We start from the raw sequence: 25,308 nt of genomic DNA, 5'->3' as shown, positions 1-25,308 counted from the left end.
AGCCAACACAATTAATGGCGCGGTGCGCCACAATCGCTCCCAAGCTACTGGCCAACAGCTGCCATTTTTGAAAATATTATTTTGAAATAAAGTTTCAAGTAATGAAAATATTGTAATAAAGTTGTACCTTAAATCTATACCATATCTAAAAACTTACTGAAAAATGATTTATCCATAGTAAAAATATAAGCTCGATGCGTTTTTACGTTGCTTTCCTGCTGTTGCAGAGGGTTTTTAAATCGTCTATATCTTCAAAACCGGCCATTTCTTAGCATATTGCTGCTCTTTTTTGTCGCTGCAAAATTAGTTGGGCTTTTAATTGACATCAACGGCTGAGCGGTATGTGCAGAGTGCCATCAATAATCTTCAAATGAAGTTAGTCATTTTTACGTTGCAAAGGAATGGAGTACCCCTTGCGAGCATCAGGGATGACGTCACTCAGGATCTGTCTCTGATTGGTCGGCGGGGGAGTGACTGTACCTTCTATAGATGGCCTTGGATGCAAACTCTGAGGGACCCTTTTTGTGCAGGGGTGGCCAGAACCAGGCCCATGTCACTCCACTTTTGATGACATCATAAGGGGGTCTCAGGACAATTAATGGCGTGGTGCGCCACAATCGCTGCCAAGCTACTTGCCAACAGCTAGTGTTTTTGAAAATATTTTTTTTTAAATTAAGTTTCAAATAATGAAAATATTGTAATAAAGTTGTAACTTAAATCTGTAACATATTTAAAAAATTACTGAAAAATGATTTATTCATAGTAAAAATATAAGCTCGATGCATTTTTACGTTGCTTTCCTGCTGCTGCAGAGGGTTCTTAAATCGTCTATATCTTCAAAACCGGCCATTTCTTAGCATATTGCTGCTCTTTTTTGTCGCTAGAAAATTAGTTGGGCTTTCTATTGACATCAACGGTTGAGCGGTATGTGGAGATTGCCATCAATAATCTTCAAATGAAATTAGTCATTTTTACGTTGCAAAGGAATGGAGTACCCCTTGCGAGCATCAGGGATGACGTCACTCAGGATCTGTCTCTGATTGGTCGGCGGGGGAGTGACTGTACCTTCTATAGATGGCCTTGGCCAGAACAGTAAGTGTGGAAAGGATATCAAGGAGGACACCTGCATCTGTTGTGATGTATGTGAGACATGGTACCATACAAGCTGTCAGTTAAAGTCCGTAGAAGAGTTTGAGGTGATCCGTAGGTTCGGGTTCTTCTGGGTCTGCTCTTTTTGCCAACAAATACTGCCTAATCTGCTTAACCAGTCCAAAATGACGGACTGTGTAACTAGGGCACTGGATGATTTCAGGAGTGTGCTGTTGGGTCAGGGTGAGTCTGTGGCAGGGGTTGCTTCAAGCAGCAGAGACTTATGCAAAGTCCAAGAGGCAGCGTACACCGATTTCAAGCGACAACTGGAAGAGCATGAAAATCTGATACAGGCATGCCACACAGCAAGCTCCGAGCAGGCCAAATTAATTGAAGAAACTGTGCAGCGGATTGAAGTGAAAGTCACAGTGCAGGAAGAAAAAGCAGAAGCCACAAAAGCAACAGAGCTAGAACAAAGGAGGACGTATGCAGAAGCTGTGAAGACACTGGAAAAGAAACTAGAAGAGTTGTCTGGTACACCGAGACCTGCTGAGGATAACCCGGAGGCAAGTTTGGCAAAAACAGTTGGCAGCTTCTTTGACAAAGAGAAGAGAAGAAACAACATTGTGATACACAATCTTCCTGAGAGTTCTAACCAAAACTCCAAGGAACGAGCACAGGAGGATGTCAGGAAAGCAAAGAATATCATCGAAGAGGAGCTGCACATCAAAGTGAACATTGTCAAGGCCTTCAGGGCAGGTAAGATCCAGCCTGAGAGGCCACGTCCGTTGATCGTGACGCTGGAAGATGAAGAAAAGAAATGGGATATACTCAAGCAGGCACCTCAACTCAGGGGTCATCATGCATATGGAACTGTGTACTTGTCACCAGATCGCACTCCAGAAGAAAGGGAAAAGGACAGAAAGTTACGCCTCGAGGCAAAGAGACTAAGAGAAGAGGGTAAGGTTGTTCGCATCCAAAGGGGAAAAGTGGTGGTGATAAGTGATGCGGGACAGCAAACAACAAACGTCCACCAAAACCAAGGTAGCAGAGTCTGACTAAAGGGTCAGCATGTAAAGGAAGTCTACAGGCTAGCCTGCAGGTATTTTGCATGCCCAGGTCCAGAGGGTGCTAAAGCTGCTTATGATGCATGCTTGAAGATTCAGCATGAGCATGTCTGTGTCTGTGATGCATGTGAATTTTCCAAAAGAAAGGGGCATGTATCTAACTTGTCACGGGACACTGTACACAATGATCAGCCAAAGAAAGAAGTAACACAATCAAAAAATGTAGATCAATTGAAAATACTATGCACAAATGCAGATGGTCTTCCAAACAAGCTGGATGAATTAGCATTGCTGGCTGAAAACTGTGCGTGGCCAGATGTGATAGTCTTAACAGAGGCTATCCCTAAAGCCCAAATCAGACCACTTGCGCTTGGATGCTTCACAGTTGGAGATCATTATGTGCCCTATTTAAACTTTGATTCAAGCCAGCCAGGACTAGGTGCATCTGGTAAGCGGGGCATTGTGGTGTTGGTCAAGGAAGATATAAGGGCATCTGAGGTTAGCTTCCCTGGGCAATTTGAAGAATCCATTTGGATGCAAATTGAGCCTGTAAAGGGTGAAATCCTCATTCTGGGAGCCATCTACCGTAGCCCAAGCAGTGATGGACGAACATCAACAGACGCCCTCTGTGAGCTAATGAAAACAGTAAGCCAAAGTAACCCAAGCAGCATCGTAATTACTGGCGACTTCAACTATCGTGAAATCAACTGGAAGCTAGGAAAATCTGAAGCACCTGATAGCCATTATACCCACAAGTTCCTGCATACTATGCAAGACTGCTTTCTCATACAACATGTTGAGGAACCAACCCATTTTATGCCCAACAAGTCACCTAGCACTCTAGATCTTATCTTCACATCAGAGGAAGGTATGGTAGCAGATCTCAAACACCACTCGCCTCTGGGAAATAGTCACCATGATTGTCTTGTATTTACTCTCAGGTGTAAGACTGAGCTGGTAAAGGGCAACTCTCAAGCAAAAGACTTCAAGAATGCAGATTTTCCTGCAATGGCCCAGGCTATCCGAAACTCAGATATTATGAGCAGACTACAGCTCTGTGATGCTGATTCAGGCTGGGAGGAACTTCTGGCATTGATGCATGAGGCTGAAAAAAGGCACATTCCTTTAAGAAGTGTACATAAGAAGAAGCGCCAACCTTACACGAACAGTGCTCTCCTGCGTGCAAAAAGAAATAAGGACAGGTTGTATCAACTGCACAGGAGGTCCAAATCTGAGCAAGATAAGCAAGATTATAAGAGAGCAAAGAATGTGCTAAGAAACCTAACCAGAAGACTGAGACGAAACTATGAAAGCCAGCTGGCGAAGCACGTGACTCAAAACCCAAAGGTCTTCTGGAAGTATGTTAGCTCAAAAACAAAAGTGAAAGCAAGAGTTGAGACCCTGTTAAGAGGTGATGGGACCAGTGCTATCACAAGTGAAGAGAAGGCCGAGGTACTGAATAACTTCTTCAGCAAAGTGTTTACGGATGAGGACACCAGCGACATCCCAGAAGTTGATCCAAAGTTCAATGGAGAACCACTGACCAGCATCAGGGTACAAGAAGAGGAAATTCGAAGGAGACTGGAGGCCCTGAACTGTAGCAAGTCCCCAGGACCTGATGGGCTACACCCGAGAATGCTGAAAGAGTTGGCCATCCCTCTCTGTACTGCTTTCAAGACGATTTTCCAGCGATCTATTGACACAGGAGTCCTGCCAGCTAAGTGGAGGGAGGGAAATGTGGTCCCGATTTTTAAGAAGGGAAACAGAAGTCTGCCTGGCAACTATAGGCCAGTGAGCCTCACCTCAATTGTCTGTAAGCTGCTGGAATCTCTTGTCCGAGATAGACTACTGGACCATCTCCTCGAGAATGACCTCCTTACCAATGACCAGTTTGGGTTCCTGCCTGGAAGATCATGTGCCCTGCAGTTACTGTTGGTGATTGAAGAGTGGCTTACCATCCTGGACAGGAAAGGTGCCGTGGACGTGGTTTATCTGGACTTTCAGAAGGCGTTTGATCGCGTGCCCCACCAGAGACTTCTAAGGAAGCTGGAGGCGTATGGCATTGGAGGGGACCTGCTCCGCTGGGTATCAGCCTTCCTAACCAACCGGAGGCAGAGAGTCATGGTAGAGGGCGTTTGCTCGAACTGGACGCGGGTCGGCAGCGGCATCCCCCAGGGCTCTGTACTGGGACCACTGTTGTTTCTAGTCTTCATTAACGACCTCCCAGAAGCCGTCAGAAGCCGTTCTATGCTTTTTGCAGATGACACCAAGCTCTACCAGGAAGTGACCAGCCTCCAGGACAAGACTCTCCTCCAGCATGACATTGATGCCTTGGGGCACTGGGCAGACAGATGGCAGCTTCCCTTTAACCAAGAAAAGTGTAAGCTGATGCACCTGGGATCCTCTAACGAATGCTTTACCTACCAGATGAATGGATCCACCTTAGCTCAAGTGCACACGGAAAAGGATCTTGGACTTGTCATTGATGAAGACCTCAAGTTTCATGAACAGGTGGCAGCTGCAGTGGGTCGTGCGAACAGAGTTCTTGGTCTGGTGAAGAGGTCGTTCAAAGCCCTAGACAGTCGATCTTTGCCTCTCCTCTATCGGACTCTGGTGCGCCCTCACCTTGAGTACGCGAACGTGGTGTGGGGACCTACATTCAGATCGGACCAGGATGCCATTGAGAGGGTCCAGAGAAGAGCTACTAAGCTGGTTCGTCCCTTGCGTCACCTTCAGTACCAGGATCGACTTCGAGCCCTGAACCTCCCCTCCATGTACTATAGAAGGATGAGAGGAGACATGATAATGGCATACCAGATCCTGACAGGATGCCTGAGGGTGAGAGTAGCCGACCTCCTGCAGCTCGACACCTCAGATCGAACGCGTGGTCACCATCTAAAGCTGAAGAAGAGACGAGTGAACTCCCATCTTCGCCAGACCTCTTTCTGTCACCGCATTGTTGACAGCTGGAACAGCCTCCCTGCAGATGTCGTCGCGGCACCGAGCTTGAACACATTCAAGAATCGTCTCGACAAGCTGTGGGCGAACAGGAAGTATACCCTGCGGACTGACCAAACATACGGTGCCAGAATGAGCTAAAGAGCTACATGGTTGATGTAAGGGAGAAGTAAATGACCGGATTCCTACAGGTCCTTGTTGACCGTCCTCAATCCGTAACCTCTATTCTATTCTATTCTAAGTACTATGGCTAGTGATGAAGAAAACATGAAAATTCTGCTACCAAATCTCCTCATGGAAAGATTTTATTGACAAAATATTGTATTTTTCAAATAATATCGAGTGAAATGCAAAATTCTGACTGATTTTAAGGATCAAAAGAAAAATTGGAACAGTTAAGTAAAGAAAAAATATTAGCTCATTGAAGAACCACAGAACACCGGGTTAATAAAATGCAAGAATTGGACAGGTATAAAGGCTTCCCTCTATTTCCAAATCTTGCCACACCATGAAACAAATGTAAACAAAAGCCACGGTGACAAAACGCAAACGACGCAAAGGAGTGCGCCGCCTGTGTTGGTTTGTGGTGCGCGCGGTAAATTGTAGGTTGGTAGATGGTGGCAAGGCCGTATATAGGATGGTGGGTTTTAGGTTGGTAGGTTGTAGGGTTGTGGGTTGTAGATGATGGCCATGATGGCCTAATTGGTCTGATGGTTAGCACTGGGCAGCATAATTAGCTAATCATGATATGCATTTCAGACATTGTGACAATATGTGCTTTTGTTTGTGTTTCAGAAGATATAAGTGCTCAGTTGAATTTTGGAAAGTTAGCAATACCAGCAAACAGTGCAAGACAAGAAAATGCTGAACTATTTCAAGATATTTTCAAGGACCTGTGGTTTCAAGCCACACCAGAATTCATTGGCGCAATGCTTCAGAGCATTGAGCTCATCAAGCTCTAAGTACAGTCAGGGTGCTCCTGTAACTCCTGTGCCTGAGATTACAGAGAAATATCCCCATCTCAAAACCCACAAAGACATCTATGACTTCAGCCTAGAAAATGTAAGCTATGAGCTGATCATATCATGCTCTGCTTAAAGTGTGCTGTAAGAGATCACTGGGTAAAAGTATACATTGAGTCCGAGTGACTGTTAAAAGATAGTTTTCATATTCTTACATTATTTGACATCCTGAATCCAAAAATGATACTTATATGTCTTGGAAATAACAGAAAAAACATAATCAAACCTGACCTAACCTTACCTATTTACCTACAACCTACCAACCTACAAACCTACAACCTAACCAAACCTAACCTACAAACCTACCAACCTACCAACCTAAAACCTAAAACCTACAAACGTACAACCTAACCTAACCTAAAACCTAAATTTTTTGCTGTTACATATTTGTATCAACAGCGTCACAATTGTCTACTCGGACCTAATATATACTAATACTGATCACTGTGGCCTCATGCCTGTGTTTTATGCTGCTTTGTTTTGCCTGCTTGGAATGTGTGTTTGAACCATGCCATGCTGCTTCCACTGCCTGGAATGCACTGCTCCAGAAGTCCTCAAGTCACCTGTATGGTTGTTCCTCTAGCCATCAGAGTTCTGGGGTGAAATAGCCAAGTCATACCTCCAATGGATGGAGCCTTTTCACACTGTCTCAAACTGTGACCTGCCAAATGGGAAAATCTCCTGGTTTGAAGGTGGAAAGCTCAATGCATCTGGTAAGTATGTCTAACTCACTACTGCATCATCACATCAGCATTTTACTACATTGTTTTGCAAATGTCTGCAATGTGAGCTATGGGTCATATCCTTTAACCACAGACCTTTTTGTATGGTCACAGACAATGCCCTGCATGGGATAGCAACATTCATAACAGGCCATGTTTGTATGTAATATACATATGCATATTTTAGGTGTGCTGTGTTGGACATATTTCTGCCAGTTGAATGCATGCTTGAATTCTGTTCACAGTTAAGAAAATTATTATTTTCAGAATAGTTTTCACACAAGTTTGGAGTCCCCTTACCATTTTGTTTAATCAATTGTCATTTGTTCTGAATTTTATATTTATCAACTTGGTATTATGCCCATCACCATGGGCCAATTTAAGTTTGGGTTTTCAACTATCTCCAGGTTCTACAACTATCTATAGGTATGAACCGTTTGCACCTTTCTTTTGAACCAGTATGTTGCATTGGCCATCTCTGTGATGCGCAATGTACATTCGTGAATGAGTGTGGTACTACTCAGACAGTATGAACCCACCTGCGTCTGTGTGCGACAGTGAACTGCGTGGACCGGCACATGCGCTCCATCCCCGATCAGACTGCGCTCATCTGGGAGCGCGACGAGCCGGGCACCGAGCAGCGCATCACCTACCGGCAGCTGTACGACCAGGTGGGCCGGCTGGCCTCCGCACTGCTCCAGCACGGCGTGCGGCGCGGAGACCGGGTGGCCATCTACATGCCCACCTCGCCGGCAGCCGCCGTTGCCATGCTGGCGTGCGCGCGCATCGGCGCCGTCCACTCGGTGGTCTTTGCCGGCTTCAGCGCGCAGGCGCTCGCCAGCCGCGTGCTCGATGGTGAGTACCGCACAATGATCATCCTTCGTTACATCCAAAGACCGTTCGTTCCCTTCATAAATCATAGCCTGTCACCCCCAGTCATCACTCGTATGGTACGGTAACCGACTGTGCGCGCACGGAGTCTCGACACTTCTGGCTCGACTGCAACGGTTGCCTCTCCATTCGTTACTCTGGCCAAAACTGTGCCGCGGTCGGTAGGACTCGAACCTACGCTCCCAGAGGGAATCTGATTTCTAGTCAGACGCCTTAACCACTCGGCCACGACCGCTTCGTGCTGAGGGCGTGCTCGGTTTGCGGCTGCCACAACTTGTGAGTTGCTTGTGAGTTGTTCCCATTCACGAGTGGGCTGTGACGTAATGATGACAGTTGGCATGACACTTGACCCAAGTGGGAATGCTATTACGCACCTCTAACCTTTCTCGGATGCCTCCAGCCTCCCGTAAGCTCATGTATGTTGCCATGAGTCGACCTGCCACTTCTCAAATCCCAACCCTCCGAAGTCCGATTTCCCTTCGTCATTGGTCTGTGATAATATGATAGTATGCTATTTGACTAATCGTTGCTGCCCTCTGACCTCCCCCTATCACCTCTGGCTTCTTTCATGGAGTCGCTGACTTCTGTGACTTCGTTTGATTTTCACTTTTATTCAGCGACCTCCGAATATCTTTTCTCTGTGACCTCTTACCTTCCCCTGTTGGCCTTAGTCCCCGCCTGACCCCGTCACGTAACCTTTGACATCTGACCCGACCCGGTCACCATTTCCAGCCGGCGCGGAGACCATCATCACCAGCGACCAGGCAGTGCGCGGCGGCAAGGTGATCGAACTGAAGCGCATTGTCGATGACGCCGTGCGGGAGTGCCCGTCTGTCAAACGGGTGTTTGTGGCTACAAGGACCGGCGCAGAGGTGCCTCGCTCCGGTATCGACATACCGATGGAAGAGGTATGTTCAGCCTGGGGAGGGTGTGGTTGATTGGAGAGAATGAGTCATATAGCTGTGAATAGTGATCACTGCTCACAGTCGCTCAGTTTCTCTGTTCGATTATAATGGGATGCTTGGCATGCCAAGCAGATCGCAGTGTGGCAGCTGTAGCCATCTCACCAGTATTGGTATACCACGGGCAGTGCTGCAGGTGAAAGTCTTTCAGCTGTTCCCCGCGTCAGTTAAGAGGCCTTGTATGTGGTGCGGGAGCTTGAAAAACGACCGGGCGCAAAAACAGTTGTCTTTCGTAACCTTAGCTTGCCGTCAGAAGTGGGCGTTCGGTTCGGGCTCGATTGGCGAGAGTGGTATGGCGGAGACATAAAGCGCACGGTAAAAACGGTGGCCGGCGACGGCCTCCCGCTGATTTGCCAGACAGCTACGGCGCCGGGATGCCCCGAGCAGTTAGGGAGAGAGTATCCGGGTAGCTCGGATAGAGGGACGTGGCGACCAATGAAAACACACAAGTGGGTGATATTTGGTCTCTCTTGTTATCAGTTTCACTCTGTTTCATGATCAATGACATATCAGGAGAGGCCGAGGAGACCATTTATTACGGAGCGAGCGAAGCGAGCGGAGTCTTACGTACAGGGTGGGGCAGAAAGATTTACCTGTTTGTTTTCAGCCCATAACTCAAAAAGTTTTGGACGGATTTTAGTGAAATTTTGCATGCGGCTTCCCAACTGACTCGTGTATAATTTTTATGATTGTGTTTTATTTCGTCATGGTTGTTGATGAGCTATGGCGGAGATTGCAAAAAGAACCCAAATTGCGGCGCCGATGCAGGCTGGCCACAGCGTCCGAAGCGTTCCCAAACAGCTCGGTGCTGCCATAAAAACTGCTAACAGTATAATTAAATGCCTTAAAGGGACAGGTACGGTGTCGAGGAAGCCCATCCCAGGCAGAACAAGACATGTCCGCGCCAAAGAGCTGGTTGATATCGTGCACAAGATGGTGTCTCGAACTCCTTGGCGAAACATGCGCAAACTGGCAAAGGACCTCGATTTTTCGCCTAAAACGATCAGGAGAATCATAAACGATGATTTGGGCCTTGAGTCATACACGATGCAACGTCGACGCCTAATTTCGGCGGCATCGAAGGAGAAGCGGCTTCACATGGCCCAAAAGATATTGGAGGAAATCAGAAGCGCCGGTAGCAAGGTCTTCCTCTGATCTGATAAAAAGATTTCCACGGTTGAGCCCCAGATGAGCTCTCAAGGCGTCAGAATCTTGGCAGATGGTACATCCAGCATTGATCCTGCTATCCAGGCCAGTTTTGGTCGCTACAACCTTGCTGGTGTCATGGTTTGAGCTGCCGTCGCATCCGACGGCTCAAAAAGACCATTGATCTTCATCGAGGCGGGTGTGAAAGTCAGTTCACACGTTAATGTCCATCTGCTGGAGTAACATGCTCTGCCTTGGATCACTCAGTCGTTCCGAGACGGATACGTCGTCGTCCAGGACGTTGCGTCGTCTCAGACGGCCAACTTCACTCAACAGTGGTGCAAGACCCACATGCCTGGATTCTGGGACAAGGACATGCGGACACCATCAAGTCCAGACCTGAACCCGATGGACTTCACCACCTGGGCCATCCTGGAGAGGGAGAAGTGTGCAACACCACACAGCAGCATCGCCGCTCTGAAGCTGGCACTCGAGACGGCATGGTCGAATTTCGACGAAGACACCGTGCGGCGCTCGCGCCTCTCCGCAGGGAGAGGTTTCGGGGCAGGGGTGAAGACCAAAGGTGGTCAAATTGGTTCATAGTGCCGTTGCTGAGATGTGTACATGCTACTGAATACGTGTACCAAAAATCATTTGAATATCTTCGTTCTGGACCGAAATATTTTCAAAAATCAAGAGGTAAATCTTTCTGCCCCACCCTGTAGAATAACGGAAATTTCTGAGTATGAGCGGCCGGCCGGCCGGCCGTGGTCACGATTCTGCGACGCTTATATCTCAGCAATCACTTGACCGATTTACATGCGGTAATTTTTGTAAGGTAGCTTCATTCCTTCTACCAAGTATTGGATGATTCTCGATGCATGTGGGTGACCCCTTATGCACGTGCCACGTGCAAAACGAAGAGGTGTCACTTTTGTAATAGTTGCAATATCTCGGTAACTATTGGGCCGATTGCGCTGAAAGTTGGCATGTAGGTAGGCACTTGGCACCCACTAGGCAATGCATATCCATGTGCCAGAGTTGGGGTGCTGCTGCACGTGCGCACGTGCAGGGGTCGTTTCCAGATCTCGAGAACGGCTGGACCGATTGCGCTCAAATTTGGTATACGGTTAGGGACCAATTAGTAGGGTGCCGTGCACAAGTCAGTTGGGACCCATTTTGCACGTGCGCACGTGCAGGGTGCCGCTTCCAGATCTCGAGAACGGCTGGGCCGATTGTGCTCAAATTTGGCACATCGCTAGAGACCGCTTAGGAGGGTGCCGTGCACAAGTCAGTTGGAGGTACCCCCTCGAAATTTCGCACGTGCAAGGCAAACCCTCTCGCTCGCTCCGTTAGTCGCCCCAAAAGGCGTTATACTGGTTACGGAGCGAGCGAAGCGAGCGTAGTCTTTACTTAGATTAACGGAAATTTCTGAGTATGAGCGGCCGGCCGGCCGGCCGTGGTCACGCTTTTGCGAGGCTTATATCTCAGCAACCACTTGACCGATTTACATGCGGTAATTTTTGTAGGGTAGCTTCATTCCTTCTACCAAGTATTGGACTATTCCCGATGCATGTGGGTGACCCCTTATGCACGTGCCACATGCAAAACGAACAGGTGTCACTTTTGTAATTGTTGCAATATCTCGGTAACTACTTGGCCGATTGCGCTGAAAGTTGGCATGTAGGTAGGCACCCACTAGGCAATGCATATCCATGTGCCAGAGTTGGGGTGCTGCTGCACGTGCGCACGTGCAGGGGTCGATTCCAGATCTCGAGAACGGCTGGACCGATGGCGCTCAAATTTGGTACATGGTTAGGGACCGGTTAGTAGGGTGCCGTGCAAAAGTCAGTTGGGACCCATTTTGCACGTGCGCACGTGCAGGGTGCCGCCTCCAGATCTCGAGAACGGCTGGGCCGATTGTGCTCAAATTTGGCACATCGCTAGAGACCGGTTAGTAGGGTGCCGTGCACAACTCAGTTGGAGGTACCCCCTCGCAATTTCGCACGTGCAAGGCTCACCCTCTCGCTCGCTCCGTTAGTCGCCCCAAAAGGCGTTATACTGGTTACGGAGCGAGCGAAGCGAGCGTAGTCTTTCCTTAGATTAACGGAAATTTCTGAGTATGAGCGGCCGGCCGGCCGGCCGGCCGGCCGTGGTCACGATTCTGCGACGCTTATATCTCAGCAACCACTTGACCGATTTACATGCGGTAATTTTTGTAGGGTAGCTTCATTCCTTCTACCAAGTATTGGACTATTCCCGATGCATGTGGGTGACCCCTTATGCACGTGCCACGTGCAAAACGAAGAGGTGTCACTTTTGTAATTGTTGCAATATCTCGGTAACTACTTGGCCGATTGCGCTGAAAGTTGGCATGTAGGTAGGCACCCACTAGGCAATGCATATCCATGTGCCAGAGTTGGGGTGCTGCTGCACGTGCGCACGTGCAGGGGTCGATTCCAGATCTCGAGAATGGCTGGGCCGATGGCGCTCAAATTTGGTACACAGCAAGGCTCTATAGAAGTACACAGTTAGGGACCGGTTTGTAGGGTGCCGTGCAAAAGTCAGTTGGGACCCATTTTGCACGTGCGCACGTGCAGGGTGCCGCTTCCAGATCTCGAGAACGGCTGGGCCGATTGTGCCCAAATTTGGCACGTCGCTAGAGACCGGCTAGTAGGGTGCCGTGCACAAGTCAGTTGGAGGTACCACCTCGCAATTTCGCACGTGCAAGGCCCACCCTCTCGCTCGCTCCGTTATTCGCCCCAAAAGGCGTTATACTGGTTTGACAGATGACAGATCCTCCACATTTCCTGTATCCTTACATGATACGTTTTTCTGAGCATGATTGTTAAAAAGTCCATTTTCAAATAACTTCTCTGATATGATCATAAGGTCAGTTTTAACATTCTGTTAATTTTCTGTAGGTATTTAACACGATTTCAACAGACAAAAGCACTATAATTGCAATCGTCCTTTTTCGTACCTATGCCGCTCAACCGCCACCTTACTGTTATCAATTTGAATTCTCATACGGTCCTGCCTGTCTGTGCGTGCCCCCAGGCGATGGAGGCGGCCCCCGCCGAGTGTGAGCCCGCCGCCATGGACGCTGAGGACTTCCTCTACATGCTGTACACCTCCGGCAGCACCGGCAAGCCCAAGGGCCTGGTGCACAGCGTCGCCGGGTACCTGCTCTACTGCATGTTCACGCAAAAGGTGAGTGAGCTCCGTGACCTCGTGGGTCACGCTGGGTCACAAGAAAGGGTCAGCGCGGTCGGTAGGACTCGAACCTACGCTCCCAGAGGGAATCTGATTTCTAGTCAGACGCCTTAACCACTCGGCCACGACCGCTGTGTGGGGTGCCATTTGGACCATATTTCTCTTCTTGTATGAATCTACAAGGAAAGTTGTTTCTATCCGGGCCGCTATAGCTGTTTTCCTCGTTTGTTTTGGCTGTGGTGCCGTCATTCCACGCTGGCCGGGCTGTGGAGCCACACTGCAACCCCACCTGACGGAGACCCGCGACCAGACTTGTGCCGGGATCAAAAATCAAGATCCAGGATCCTCAAGGTCCCACGGCAAATTCAATTTTTAGAATCCAAGGTTTCCAAGGTCCAACGGCAAATTCAATTCCTAGAATCCAAGGTTTCCAAGGTCCCACGGCAAATTCAATTTCTAGAATCAAGGTTTCCAAGGTCCCACGGCAAACTCAATTTCTAGAATCCAAGGTTTCCAAGGTCCCACGGCAAATTCAATTTCTAGAATCCAAGGTTTCCAAGGTCCCATAGCAAGTATACTTTGCAGGGTCCACAGTCCCCAAGGTCCCACGACAAGAATGCATTGCAGGATCCACAGTCCCCAAGGTCCCACGACAAGAATGCATTGCAGGATCCACAGTCCCTAGGGTCCCACGACAAGTGTGAATTTCAGGATCCACAGTCCTCAAGGTCCCATTACAAGTACACACTTCAGAGTTCAGGGTCCACAGTCCTCGAGGTCCCACGGCAAGAATACATCTCAGGATCCAAAGTATTCAGGGTCCCACAACAAGAACTTAAACAAACTAACATTCTGATGAGCAGACTTACTTCTAAATATTCTGCCAACAGATGCCCAGCAACATTGAAAGGGGCAGAACCTATGCAAACCTGTGGACTGTGGTGGTTTTATCGTTAACCAACATAGGTAGGGGGAGCTTCAACACAAGTTAAAAATGAATCATAATATCAATCTCTCCTTCTTTAACCTGACAAATTCATAAAAAATATGGGTAGGTAATAGGTATTAGGTACCTTGCAATTTGTATTGTCATACTCATGTCCCTTTCAATTCAATCTTACCTTATCAGTAGGAATGTAGGATAGCACCTTACAGTTATTGAAGACAAACATTCAAGTATTCTTTCAGGCAATATAAAAAAACAGAAATAAAACCTACAGGCTTCATAGAAATGGAAAAGTTGAATTGGATAGGTATATGCTTTCGATTTTCTGCACATTCAGTTACATAATACCTAGGATAAAAAGTAAAATATGTTCTAAGTCTTGTTTGCGCGAGCGCTCACAGAAAAACTGCTCGACTAAGCCAATAGAATTCGAGTATCAGCGAGCGCAAACCTTACTTTTTGTTCATTCACATTAGATTGAAGGCTCTGAACAAAATTCCATCTGACAATTTTTTCGTCAGCCGGTTATTCGTCGGCAGATTTTCGTCTGACTTTTTCGTCTTGCATTTTTTCGTCTCTTCGAATTAATTTGGTGCATTTTTCGTCTGAGTATTTTTCTGTCCGGCATTTTTTTCGTCTGGACGAGGCGGAAAATGTCCTTATGAAAATAATGCGCGGACTTAAAAATGCACAGACGAACAAATGCATAGACGAAAGTCTGCGGACGAAAATCTGCAGACGAAAAATTGTCCGACGAAAACCTGCTAAACGAAAAAGTTGAACTGTCATGGAATCATTGCTTATATTGCTCATTGCTCAATGGTGATTTGATGAATTGCAAAACAAATAAGTTTGACACTTACTTGGTCAGTGGGTAGCTTCCAAGTAGCTTCAAGCCCGGCATATCACAACCCAGAAAATATGTGAGGTGAGATTAGAAAAGAACTTTCCAAACCACCACTGTCCACTGTTTGACAGTTTCATAATCCATGTTCATTGATAATGTAAAAAGCTACCATGTCTCTTGTTCCAGTTCTGCCTCACAGCCATGGCAACAATTTTGCTCTATATATGTCTACACAGTCTGGTTCGTTCTCTTCGTGTACGGTGTAGCTATCTAGCCCCTTGCAGCTGGTCGCTCAACCATAGATATTTATTGAAGTGCTTACAGACAAAACCTAGTGCAGGGTCCTTAGTGGCCCATGTGCAACATAAACCTCATGGTCCAGCTTCCAGGATTCTTGAGGTCCCTTAACAAAATGATGGTGTAGGTCCAGACCGTTCTCCTAAGATCCCATGACAAATAATAAAACTGGTACTGAAGGTCTGCATTCTGCAGGGTCTTGCAGCATACCAAAATTTTGAGGTCCTAACCCCTGGGTTTCCATGGTTTTACGGCATATGAAATGTTGAGGTCCTGGGTTTCTAAGGTCTCATGTCACATGAAATGTTGATGTCCTGGGATTCCAAGGTCTCACGGCATATGCAAATGTTGAGGTCCTGGGATTCCAAGGTCTCGCGACATATGCAAATGTTGAGGTCCTGGGATTCCAAGGTCTCGCGGCATATGGATGTTTTAAGGTCCTGGGATTCCAAGGTCTCGCGGCATATGGATGTTTTAAGGTCCTGGGTTTCCAAGGTCTCGCGACAAAAATGACAATGCAAGGTCCAGGATCCATCAAGGTCCCAGACCTTGGACTCTGCGAACCCTGGATCTCGGATCTTTTTGGGACCTTGGCACAAGTCCGCCCGCGACCCACGGTCAGAGTGGGCTGTGTCAGTATCACTGCTGTCAGCTGGCGTCATCTCATGTCGCTGTGGCACCGTGTCGTCAAGGGATGATATATCGAACGATACCGAACAGCCCAGGAGAGCCGGGCCCAACAGGACGGGCTTAGTGAGGATGATAGGACTGTGTCTAGAGCACCGACAGGCTTACCTGGCCGGACACTAATTCCAGTCAATCGGGCGCTCAACCACACACCAATGGCGCAGCCCGAGGAGACATGCATATAATTCCATTCACCAACGGAGTAGCGCAGGCCTCATTGGGACAGCTAGCCATCACTGGAGTGCCACGACTGCGACACGTCAGCGTGATCAATGATCATGCGATAAAGGCGACAGCAAACATACATACACCCCTTTATACGGTCTCACATGAACCAAACATACAGAAGAGCAGACAGGCGCCTAGATAGCAGTGTCTGCACCTGTATGACCTCGCCATAATTCCAGACTTTGTTGACGGTGGGGTTAACACCGTCTGAACGGTGACGGGAGCGAACCTGATAGCATTGCAAAATTGTTGATTTAATGGACATCCCGCAAAGTGAGAATTGTGCGATTACGGTTTGATTTATTATGCTGCTTTTCCCATTACCGATGCTGGTTCTTTTGAATATCGAATGCTTGAACTGGAACCTGAAGATTCGTTAAAACTTTTATGTGCATGATCGTAATTTTACGTTTGTTCCTGGTTTTAATGTGCCTAATTTGTTTGATAAGAGCGTCACAACAAAGCCCCGATAGTCTAGACGGTCCCTGTCTGTGCCGAGTTACCTTGCATCTGTGTTTGCACAATCGCTGTGCACTTACTAGGATTGCCGAGGATCCTAGAGGATTCTGGTGATCTCGAAGATAAAACTATCATTTATTGTGAATAGCTGCTGATTTCGAGAACGGCTCTACTAGGCTGCTGCTGCGCAGTGGTAGGGTACATGCCGCGGTATAAGGTGGCTCTTGAATGAACAGCGAAGTTTTAGCAACTTGATTGGTGATCCCATCCGGGCGTGGCTACTCTATCTTGGATTCCGCTCCCATCCGATTTTCTCTGGGCCGTCCTCCATCACTCTACCGTGAAGTCCTCTGTTCTTTCTACTCTGGAGTTTGCTTCCCTTGGCTCTCTTTCTATCCCCTGCCAGCACTGATGTCTGTCTGATCTGTGCTGGAGGGCGATTTCAGTTTGTCATGGCTGTTTCCTCCATTCTATTTCGTTGTGCCGCCGCAACCGAACCAGACCCGTCCAAACGGAGCAGCTCCCACCGCCGCGCCGCGCCGTCCGAGCGGCTAGCCGCGGTGGTAGCGGGCGGGGTCGCCGACCTGACCGTGTTGTGCAACAATCAACCTCTGACCGCACTCACCGGCCCTCTATAGAGCTCAGCCGTCTCCACTCCGACTCTGACGCCCGACCACGGCCGGTGCCGGGTCCAGATCAGAGCCCCGCTGCCAGTTGTCACCAACAGCGGCAAATACGGGGCAGCTGACCCTCAAACTCAGACCGTGGTGACCCAGCCAGCGTCCCGCCCAGCTGAATGTGACTTCAGAGCGGTGTTGTTCGGTGTGTGTGAGATTGGTCAGTTGGCTAGATGAGAAAGCCCCCGCGTGATGCGGAGAGTGGTCATGACACGGCGTCGGCTAAACGGGCGAGGAAGGGAAAGGCAGCCTGCTCCAATCTGTCACAGCAACAGTGCTGGCTCAAATTCGCCTGACTGGCCGAAACTGACCGGTCCTTGTGATTATCAGTGCAGGACAATCTCGTCTCAATTATCCCGAAATAGCGGCAGATACTGGGATTTGTGTCGCACTGCCAGCAATTCTGATTCTTGACGCTCTTACTAACCTATCACTATGCAAACACACTTTGAGGAGGCACTCGACGCTGGAGTATCCACTCATTGACATCAAGTTGAACAGTTTGACGTCAGTACCTACCACTTAGCAATAATCAAACACACTCGTCCATGGCAATGCGGCTCTTGGCACTAGCTTCGGCTTAGAATGTTTCTGACAGGAGCCGATGCTTGAGTTGATCAAAACTGCAGGTAATTGCTCCCTCAAAGTCACTTAACTCAGTTACCACCTAACTTGGATTTACCTGTTGTTCGCTACCACCTCGCTCTGAAGAATAACGAACGGTGTCTCCGGCTGCAACTTTCAGTTCGTGTACGAGTATGTGTGTGTGTGTGGGGGGGGGGGAGGAGTCGCGGCGGTCGTGCCCTTGACTGGCCTTGGCCGGCGCTCCTCTGTGGCACGCCCACCCGCCCGTCTGTCAGTTTGAATGAACACCGAGCACCTGATCGGTGCGTGCAAGCTCCGGTATGCAATAGTTTACACAGCTAAACCGGCCGGCGGCCTGGTCCATCGCCCAAGTGCAGTGTGCCGTCTGTGTGATTTTATTTGGGCTAAAGGGCTTGGAGCGGTTTCGCGCACCGCTCCAAACTTCATCGGCATTAGAAGTATCAGCATTGGTGGCAAGACGGTGGAGTTTTTAATACCTTGAATAACGAGAGGAATGGTTCGGCTCACTGTTATCACTGCGAGTTTCGTGAAATCACGGGCGGGAACCTATGATAGTGCCATGGCCTCAGAGTCAGAATCAATAGGGGCTCGATAGATACTGAACCGTGATATTATAGCTCTAAGTGGTGATATGGACCATGGAATCAGCAGGAACCATAGCACCGCCTATTTAGGGCCGTGGGACTACATCGGTCCGGGGACCATATGGAGCTTCAGGACCACTTTGGACCGCGGAGCATATCGGACCTCAGTTCCGTGCCACGCCTGCCGTGCCCTGATCGGCGCCGCCTGGCCCTATAAACAGTGACCGCTGGACCGGAGCCCGTCGCCCGGTCCGTGTATAGCCGCCGAGACAGTCGCACATGGAACCAGTCCGTGTGGCCGTTCAAATTCAAACCGCCGGTAGGGCGGGCCGTTAGATGATGGACTTACAAACACTGACCAGTAGACGGTTGACTAGCAAATGCTGCTCACGGGCTCAAGACCAATATCAGGGTTGGGCGCTTGGCACCTTTCCGTCAGCATCGTTTGAAAAGGATAGTATGCTATGCTACTTCTAAAGAAAGTTCACGAGGTGTCTGGCCACCTAGAACATCTGGCCGCATTCACCTTTCACCTACAGCGACACTGAGCACGATGGGCTCGCCTGTCGCGGCCCTCGGTGTCAGAACTGCAGTCAGCGGACAGACGGCGGACGGACAGACAAATTAATGCTCACTATTGTCGGATGTTGTGACGGCCCTAGTATATCTGTCTGGTGGCGTTCATCTTTCGCATGCAGACCCACTGATAAAAACTCCATCGGATAAAAAAAATGAAATCGGTGTTCTTGGTGTTAATAGTGCTAGCGAACTTAGAGTTTCATATGTTCGGCATTCCAGTTCTTGGCGTATAACCACCCAAGGGGCTTTGGTCGTACTTTGTTAAGTCATCACAAATTAAAACAAATTATAAGGCAGTTAGTATAGCTGAAGTAGCATCACATGATAATACCGTCCACTGACCTGATGCGAAATCCTTGTGGGGACCCGTAGCGGACAATATGCTGACATTTGTGGTGATGCTGCTGAGTGCTGTTTGTGCTGACTTAGTCATTGGTGACCCTGCTGACTAGTATGCTGGCAGTATGTCCCCGTCCCCTGCCTTGTCTGCAGCAAGTGTTTGACCTACGGCCCGGCGACGTGTTCGGCTGTGGGTTGACCCTGCGTCCCCCGTCCCCTGTCGACAGCAAGTGTTTGACCTGCGGTCCGGCGACATAGCTGACCCTGCGTCCCCCGTCCCCTGTCGACAGCAAGTGTTTGACCTGCGGTCCGGGGACGTGTTTAGCTGTGGGCTGACCCTGCGTCCCCCGTCCCCTGTCGACAGCAAGTGTTTGACCTGCGGTCCGGCGACATAGCTGACCCTGCGTCCCCCGTCCCCTGTCGACAGCAAGTGTTTGACCTGCGGTCCGGGGACGTGTTTAGCTGTGGGCTGACCCTGCGTCCCCCGTCCCCTGTCGACAGCAAGTGTTTGACCTGCGGTCCGGCGACATAGCTGACCCTGCGTCCCCCGTCCCCTGTCGACAGCAAGTGTTTGACCTGCGGTCCGGGGACGTGTTTAGCTGTGGGCTGACCCTGCGTCCCCCGTCCCCTGTCGACAGCAAGTGTTTGACCTGCGGTCCGGCGACATAGCTGACCCTGCGTCCCCCGTCCCCTGTCGACAGCAAGTGTTTGACCTGCGGCCCGGCGACATATTCGACTGTGTGGCTGACCCTGCGTCCCCCGTCCCCTGTCGACAGCAAGTGTTTGACCTGCGGCCTGGCGACGTGTTCGGCTGTGTGGCCGACATCGGCTGGATCACCGGTCACAGTCACGTGGTGTACGGCCCGCTGGCCACCGGCGGCACGGCCATCATGTTCGAGAGCACGCCCGTCTACCCGGACCCAGGTCGGTAGAGTACCTTCTACCCGGGTCCTGGTCATTAGAATTACGACCAGTCGACTTACACTCAGGTCAGTAGAAATTAGAAACCCTGCCCGCCTAGCCGCACTCAGCTCAATAGAAAGCCGGATTCAGGTCAGTAGAATTGATGCTGTTCTATCCAGACCCAGGCCAGGCCATCGCGTGTCGCTCTGTGACCATCCGTTCGATATCATACCCTCTGTAGTCCGTGCCGCACCAAGTTATCACCTGTCTTACGGGGCATATCGTATTCATCCGCGGCAGCATTGGTGGCGCCATTGGGGTGGTGAGTGGTGACCCCGGAGGCTGATGAATTTGTGTACTGTGTCTGTATCTGTCACGTCTGGTCTCCTGCAGACTCAGACCGCCTCTGGGTGATGATACGAGTATTTGGTATTTGCAACAGCTGCGTCTTATATGTTTGTATCTGTCTGTTCCCAGCACGCCGGTGCTGGGATGTTGCGTCCAGTATGTGTGTCTGTACATATATGTCCGTATATCTATATTTGTATAGCTTTATGTGTCCATCTGTTCTCCGGCAGGCCGGTACTGGGAGATGGTGCAGCGGCTGCGTCCGACCCACTTTTACGGCGCGCCCACGGCACTGAGGCTGCTGCTCAAACACGGAGACAGCTGGGTCACAAAGTGAGTATCTCAGCTCACCGACCCCACTCGCTATCCCTTTGCAGCCTCCCTCGTATAAACTCTTATTTCTGATGGAGGATCGGCACTGCGTATGATGTATGTAAGCTGCTTCACCTTTGTCATCACATCTCACCCGCCATTGGGAAGTTTTCTGGTGTGCTCCACAGCTACTGCTCAATAAACCCGTCAGTCTCAGAAACACCCGCTGTTCACGATAAACGCCCGCTGCCCGATGACTTGTCCCTCCCCAATCTGATTCCCTGCTGGCGGTGACGCCTTCTCTATCGTCAGGTATGATCGCTCCTCCCTGCGCGTGCTGGGCTGTGTGGGTGAGCCGCTGAACCACGAGGCGTGGCAGTGGTACAACGATGTGGTCGGCGACAAACGCTGCTCCGTCATCGACACATGGTGGCAGACCGGTGAGTTACAGATTCAGAAGGAACTATGGTCGCCGGGATGGCATGTGGGACTGAGTGGATAGTTGCAACCCGTTGCTGTCTCCATCGACAGCTAATGCTACTGGCGTCTGTGTATCTTTTGCAGTGACGGTACAAACAGCCTCAGAGATGCTGTTCCGATGTTTAGTGTGTATTTCGAGTCAGACTGTATTCTGAAGTGCGCCTGGGCATAACACGCTTTTGTCTTACTTAGCAAGAATGGGCTTGTTTGCTTTCTAATGTCGCGTTCAGCCAAAACCTACCAGACTGAGCAGTGGGCTTATGCTCCCAGAATCACTGCTTGGCCGCAGCCTGTTACCGGACCTGTATCCTGACCTGACGCGACCTCTTTACCTACAGAGACCGGCGGCGTGTGCCTGACTCTACTCTGGGCCCTGTGACCTGACCCGAAGCCTGACCGGGTCCTTACGATTACAGAGACGGGCGGTGTGTGCCTGGCTCCGCGTCCGTCGGCCGAGGGTGCCGAGATCCGGCCCGGCATGCCGATGCGGCCCATGTACGGCATCGAGCCCGTCCTACTGGACGAAAAGGTACGGCTGGCGAAGACACCCGTATAGACACCGTACAGTTCAAAGCCTCATCACCGTAACGGCTTGTACTCAGGGCGCGCACTATTTCTACTCCTTTTGTTTGATACCCTCTGGTCATGCTGGTTGATTCTGTTGACTTCCATTCAGTCGTCTACCCTGGTCTTGTTCAGTTTTCCTGATCCTCTTTATGATTCACCTACCCGACCCGTCCTACCCCTCCTCTGATACATCCATGCCCCTCAACTGAGCCGCCCATTTCCCTCCTCCGACCTACCCTTTCCTCCCATCCACTGACCTTCCGTTGCTCTTCCTCTGACTCTCTCCATTTATTAACCCACCCCTCCCCTCCGTGGACAGAACAATGAGATCTCTGGCGAGGACGTGATGGGAGCGCTGTGCCTCAAACGGCCGTGGCCAGGCATGGCGCGGACTATCTACGGCTCCCACCAGCGCTACGTCGAGACCTACCTGAAGCCGATGCCGGGATACTACTTCACCGGAGACGGCGCACACAGGTGGGTAGATGAGTCGAGGGGACGCGCCGGTCTGGTTGTGAACAATGGCATGCGCTGCCTGAGCCTGATCCCCTGAGCTGTAGTCACCACCTCATTTGCCGCCATGGCGCACTCTTTTGGGTGTGTTGCTAGTCTAGAGCTCGCCGCAGCACCATCAGTTAATGGGCATTATTATCGTACGCGCCCGCGTCGCACGATGTCGCGCAATGTCTTTTTGTAGTCCCCAGCCTGCCTTGTTAGTAGTTTGGCTAGTCACCCCTCACCCCTCCCCCACCGTGGCTGTATGCTCTGTTGCATTGCAAAGCGTGCCAGTGTTAACTCTAAAGCCATCACTTGGCCAGTTTTTGTGTGTCTGCGAGCTGCCCTGCCCATTTTTGGCTAGTCAGTCGCCAGTTGTGCCTTTCTCCCTGAGTGCGCCACTGTCCGCCGCCCACCCTCGCTGAGTACGCCACTGGCCGTGTTGCCAGACACCCCGGCGGCTATTACCAGATCACCGGCCGCATGGATGACGTCATCAACGTAACCGGTCACCGGCTGGGCACCGCCGAGGTCGAGGATGTTATGGTCAGTGACCGTGGGAGGAGAGGGGGATCGTTAGATATATTCTCATGCAATATATTTTCTTTTTCATAACAATCAATGCAATCAATGGTGGTTGTACGAGTCACAAGTCTCGTGCATTCCCAGCCTTGGCCATGAGCGTCCCGTCTATCTATCCGGGCTGTTGTGTGCCCGCTGTCTAACCTTCCGTCTGTCACTGAACTCCTCCCCGAACACTTTGACAGTCATCGTACTGCCGACTAACAGCTATCTGACCTCCGTCTGACACTCACTATTGCGAACCCTCTGATCGCCCTCAGGACGAGTACGAGCCGGTGGCCGAGACGGCTGTGGTCGGATTTCCGCACGAGCTCAAGGGCGAGGGTCTGTACGCGTTCATCATCATGAAGAACGACGTCACGGTGACTGACCAGGAGGTCAAGGACACGCTGAAGGGGCTCATCAGGAACAACATCGCCGGATACGCCGTGCCCGATCACATGCTGGTGGGTGGTGAGAGGCTGCGTGTCTGGGCGCACGTGCAGACAAATGTAGTGTTAGTGCGCTATTTTATGCTTAGTGCGCACCAAGATTCAATAAGAAATATGAGGTCTTGACGCACGCCAAAGCAGACAGCTGGACAGACTGACGCATAACCATATGAATAGACAAAAAAGTCCGACAAGTGGACAAAGATACAGTATCACATTGGGAGGGCTGGCGACTCTAGGGACCACCCCCGAATGGGGCAGCCTTTGGCGAAGGTGGGCAAGCTAGTTAGCCCATCAGCATTTGTGCGCCGTTCCCACCCCTTCCCAGTTTGACCGTTTCGCCATGTCCTCAGATCGTGCCCGGTCTGCCCAAGACGCGCTCCGGCAAGATTATGCGGCGAATTCTGCGCAAGATCGCGGCCAACCAGCCGGACGACCTGGGCGACATCTCGACGCTGCAGGACCCCTCGATTGTGGAGCAGATCGTCCAGCTGCACCGCCAGCAGGTTCAGTAGTATCGCAACATCAGGCGGCGCCAGGATAGGAGGGGAAGAAGTGCGACCATAGGTCCCACTGGGTCGCCAAGTAGGGGGCTTTCCAGTGGCCCGCCAACGCAGATGAGTCTGAGATCATTCCAGTTTGGTCGATGTGCTAGGAATCGAGCTGTATGAATTGTGTATAGTCCGGAAAGGGTACAGAGGTGGTGTAAGTAGATGCTATGCGTAATGCGTAGTACAGCTGGGAAGGGTGAGTGTGCGCCAGTGTCTTAGCCAGGGACCAAGGTGTATGCATGGCGCCATGTGCTGTCCGTTTCTAGGTGTTGTGTGAGTTTTAGCATCAGTCAATTGTGTCGCACTACGAGTGTTTTACAGGTTCTATTACTTAGCACAGAGACAATATTGGTTATGGATAGTGTTTGTACCGCTTCATATGTATACTATGCAGCATGCGGTACTGCTTCCACGTCCAGTCAATATTTGCGCCGCCCAAATATTCGTCCAATGCCTTCTCATGTCCTGCCGTCCCGACTTCTTCAGACGCCGGCTGGTACCTGCTCGAAAGGACCAAACTCTTTGGTCACCTTGCCAGTAGAGGCGTGGACCACATTTCAACTCACAGTACAAACATTGCACGCCCATGTACAAATCAGCATCCAGTTGTCTTCCATGGGGGTCATATTCAGCCCTGAACTCAAAGTCTCTAAGTCCGGGCGGGAGGTTCATATTGTTCGTCAAACGAAATGGTTCAAATGGTCGGAAATAGTCAAAGCTGGTCCAACTCTGAGTTGGGCTCGTGAGGCTAGGTCAGCCTCAGCTGTTTACAGCTAGGGCAGGTCAAACGAGGTCGCTGGCAGGTCACGTCCTGTTTACTAACCTGCCGACCTTCCAACGATTCCCGCCTACCTTTGTGATGTCGAAGAGCAGGGCCGCTCTGTCCAATCGTTTACACAAAATAGTGTGAAGTGAAGCGATAATAATGCAGTGGTGCCATTCCGTCGTCCAGTAGCAGTGTACGCCGTATTTACTAATGTCACACCACGGCCGACTGCCGAGCTCGGTTTAGACGCGTGTGTGGGGGAGGTCGTCGGAGGGTGTGATCATCCGTCTGACTCGATTCGCGGACAGTGTGTCTCTGTGTGTTGGATAGCTTCAGACTAACAGGGATGGCCAGGTGGCCGCATAACGTATTTACGTGACAATACAGTGTCTTTGCCATATTACATCGTTCTGTTTGTTCATCCCATTGCGTACGCGGAGCTCTATTCCTAGAGCGGACCGAACAGTATGAACGGTGAGAAGATTGTCGAGACCGAGACTGCGGGTTGTTGTCCAATAGTCAAGGTCCTGGCTTCTACACAGAACTTAATC

General features: G+C 50.1%; 1 protein-coding gene and 2 non-coding genes across 5 annotated transcripts; 1 reads left to right on the top strand and 2 right to left on the bottom strand.

Annotated features, from left to right (window-relative positions):
- The first annotated feature begins 1,122 nt into the window (after positions 1–1,122).
- LOC122388795 (acetyl-coenzyme A synthetase 2-like, mitochondrial) lies at positions 1,123–25,160 on the top strand. 3 transcript variants are annotated; one of them, XM_043380190.1, is made up of 14 exons: positions 1,123–1,139; positions 5,913–6,176; positions 6,720–6,849; positions 7,417–7,713; positions 8,482–8,657; positions 12,918–13,070; positions 20,099–20,246; positions 20,804–20,906; positions 21,198–21,325; positions 21,782–21,894; positions 22,252–22,409; positions 22,877–22,973; positions 23,270–23,455; positions 23,794–25,160. In XM_043380190.1, exons 2-14 carry the CDS (start codon positions 5,976–5,978, stop codon positions 23,953–23,955), a joined length of 2,052 nt encoding a protein of 683 aa, XP_043236125.1. In that variant the 5' UTR covers positions 1,123–1,139; positions 5,913–5,975; the 3' UTR covers positions 23,956–25,160. The 3 variants fall into 3 exon arrangements, with proteins under 3 accessions (XP_043236125.1, XP_043236128.1, XP_043236127.1); XM_043380193.1 differs by lacking the exons at positions 22,877–22,973; positions 23,794–25,160 and having other exon boundaries at positions 23,270–23,449; XM_043380192.1 differs by lacking the exons at positions 1,123–1,139; positions 5,913–6,176 and having other exon boundaries at positions 7,458–7,713.
- On the bottom strand, positions 7,903–7,984 carry Trnas-aga. The gene has a single exon. It is a non-coding gene; the product is annotated as a tRNA-Ser (tRNA).
- Positions 13,124–13,205, bottom strand: Trnas-aga. Its single transcript has one exon. It is a non-coding gene; the product is annotated as a tRNA-Ser (tRNA).
- Positions 25,161–25,308: the final 148 nt, after the last annotated feature.

The sequence above is a fragment of the Amphibalanus amphitrite genome, unplaced genomic scaffold, assembly GCF_019059575.1.
Source record: "Amphibalanus amphitrite isolate SeventyFive unplaced genomic scaffold, NRLGWU_Aamphi_draft 000335F_arrow, whole genome shotgun sequence".
Classification (NCBI taxonomy): Eukaryota; Metazoa; Arthropoda; class Thecostraca; order Balanomorpha; family Balanidae; genus Amphibalanus; species Amphibalanus amphitrite.
This window is presented reverse-complemented; position numbering and strand designations above follow the sequence as displayed.

Excerpts from the sequence above, each read along its gene's own strand:
- LOC122388795 (XM_043380190.1), top strand. The coding sequence starts at position 5,976 with ATGCTGAACTATTTCAAGATATTTTCAAGGACCTGTGGTTTCAAGCCA. Across the intron at positions 6,850-7,416 it reads TGGAAAGCTCAATGCATCTG|TGAACTGCGTGGACCGGCAC; the intron begins GTAAGTATGTCT and ends TGTGTGCGACAG. Across the intron at positions 21,895-22,251 it reads CCGTCCTACTGGACGAAAAG|AACAATGAGATCTCTGGCGA; the intron begins GTACGGCTGGCG and ends CTCCGTGGACAG.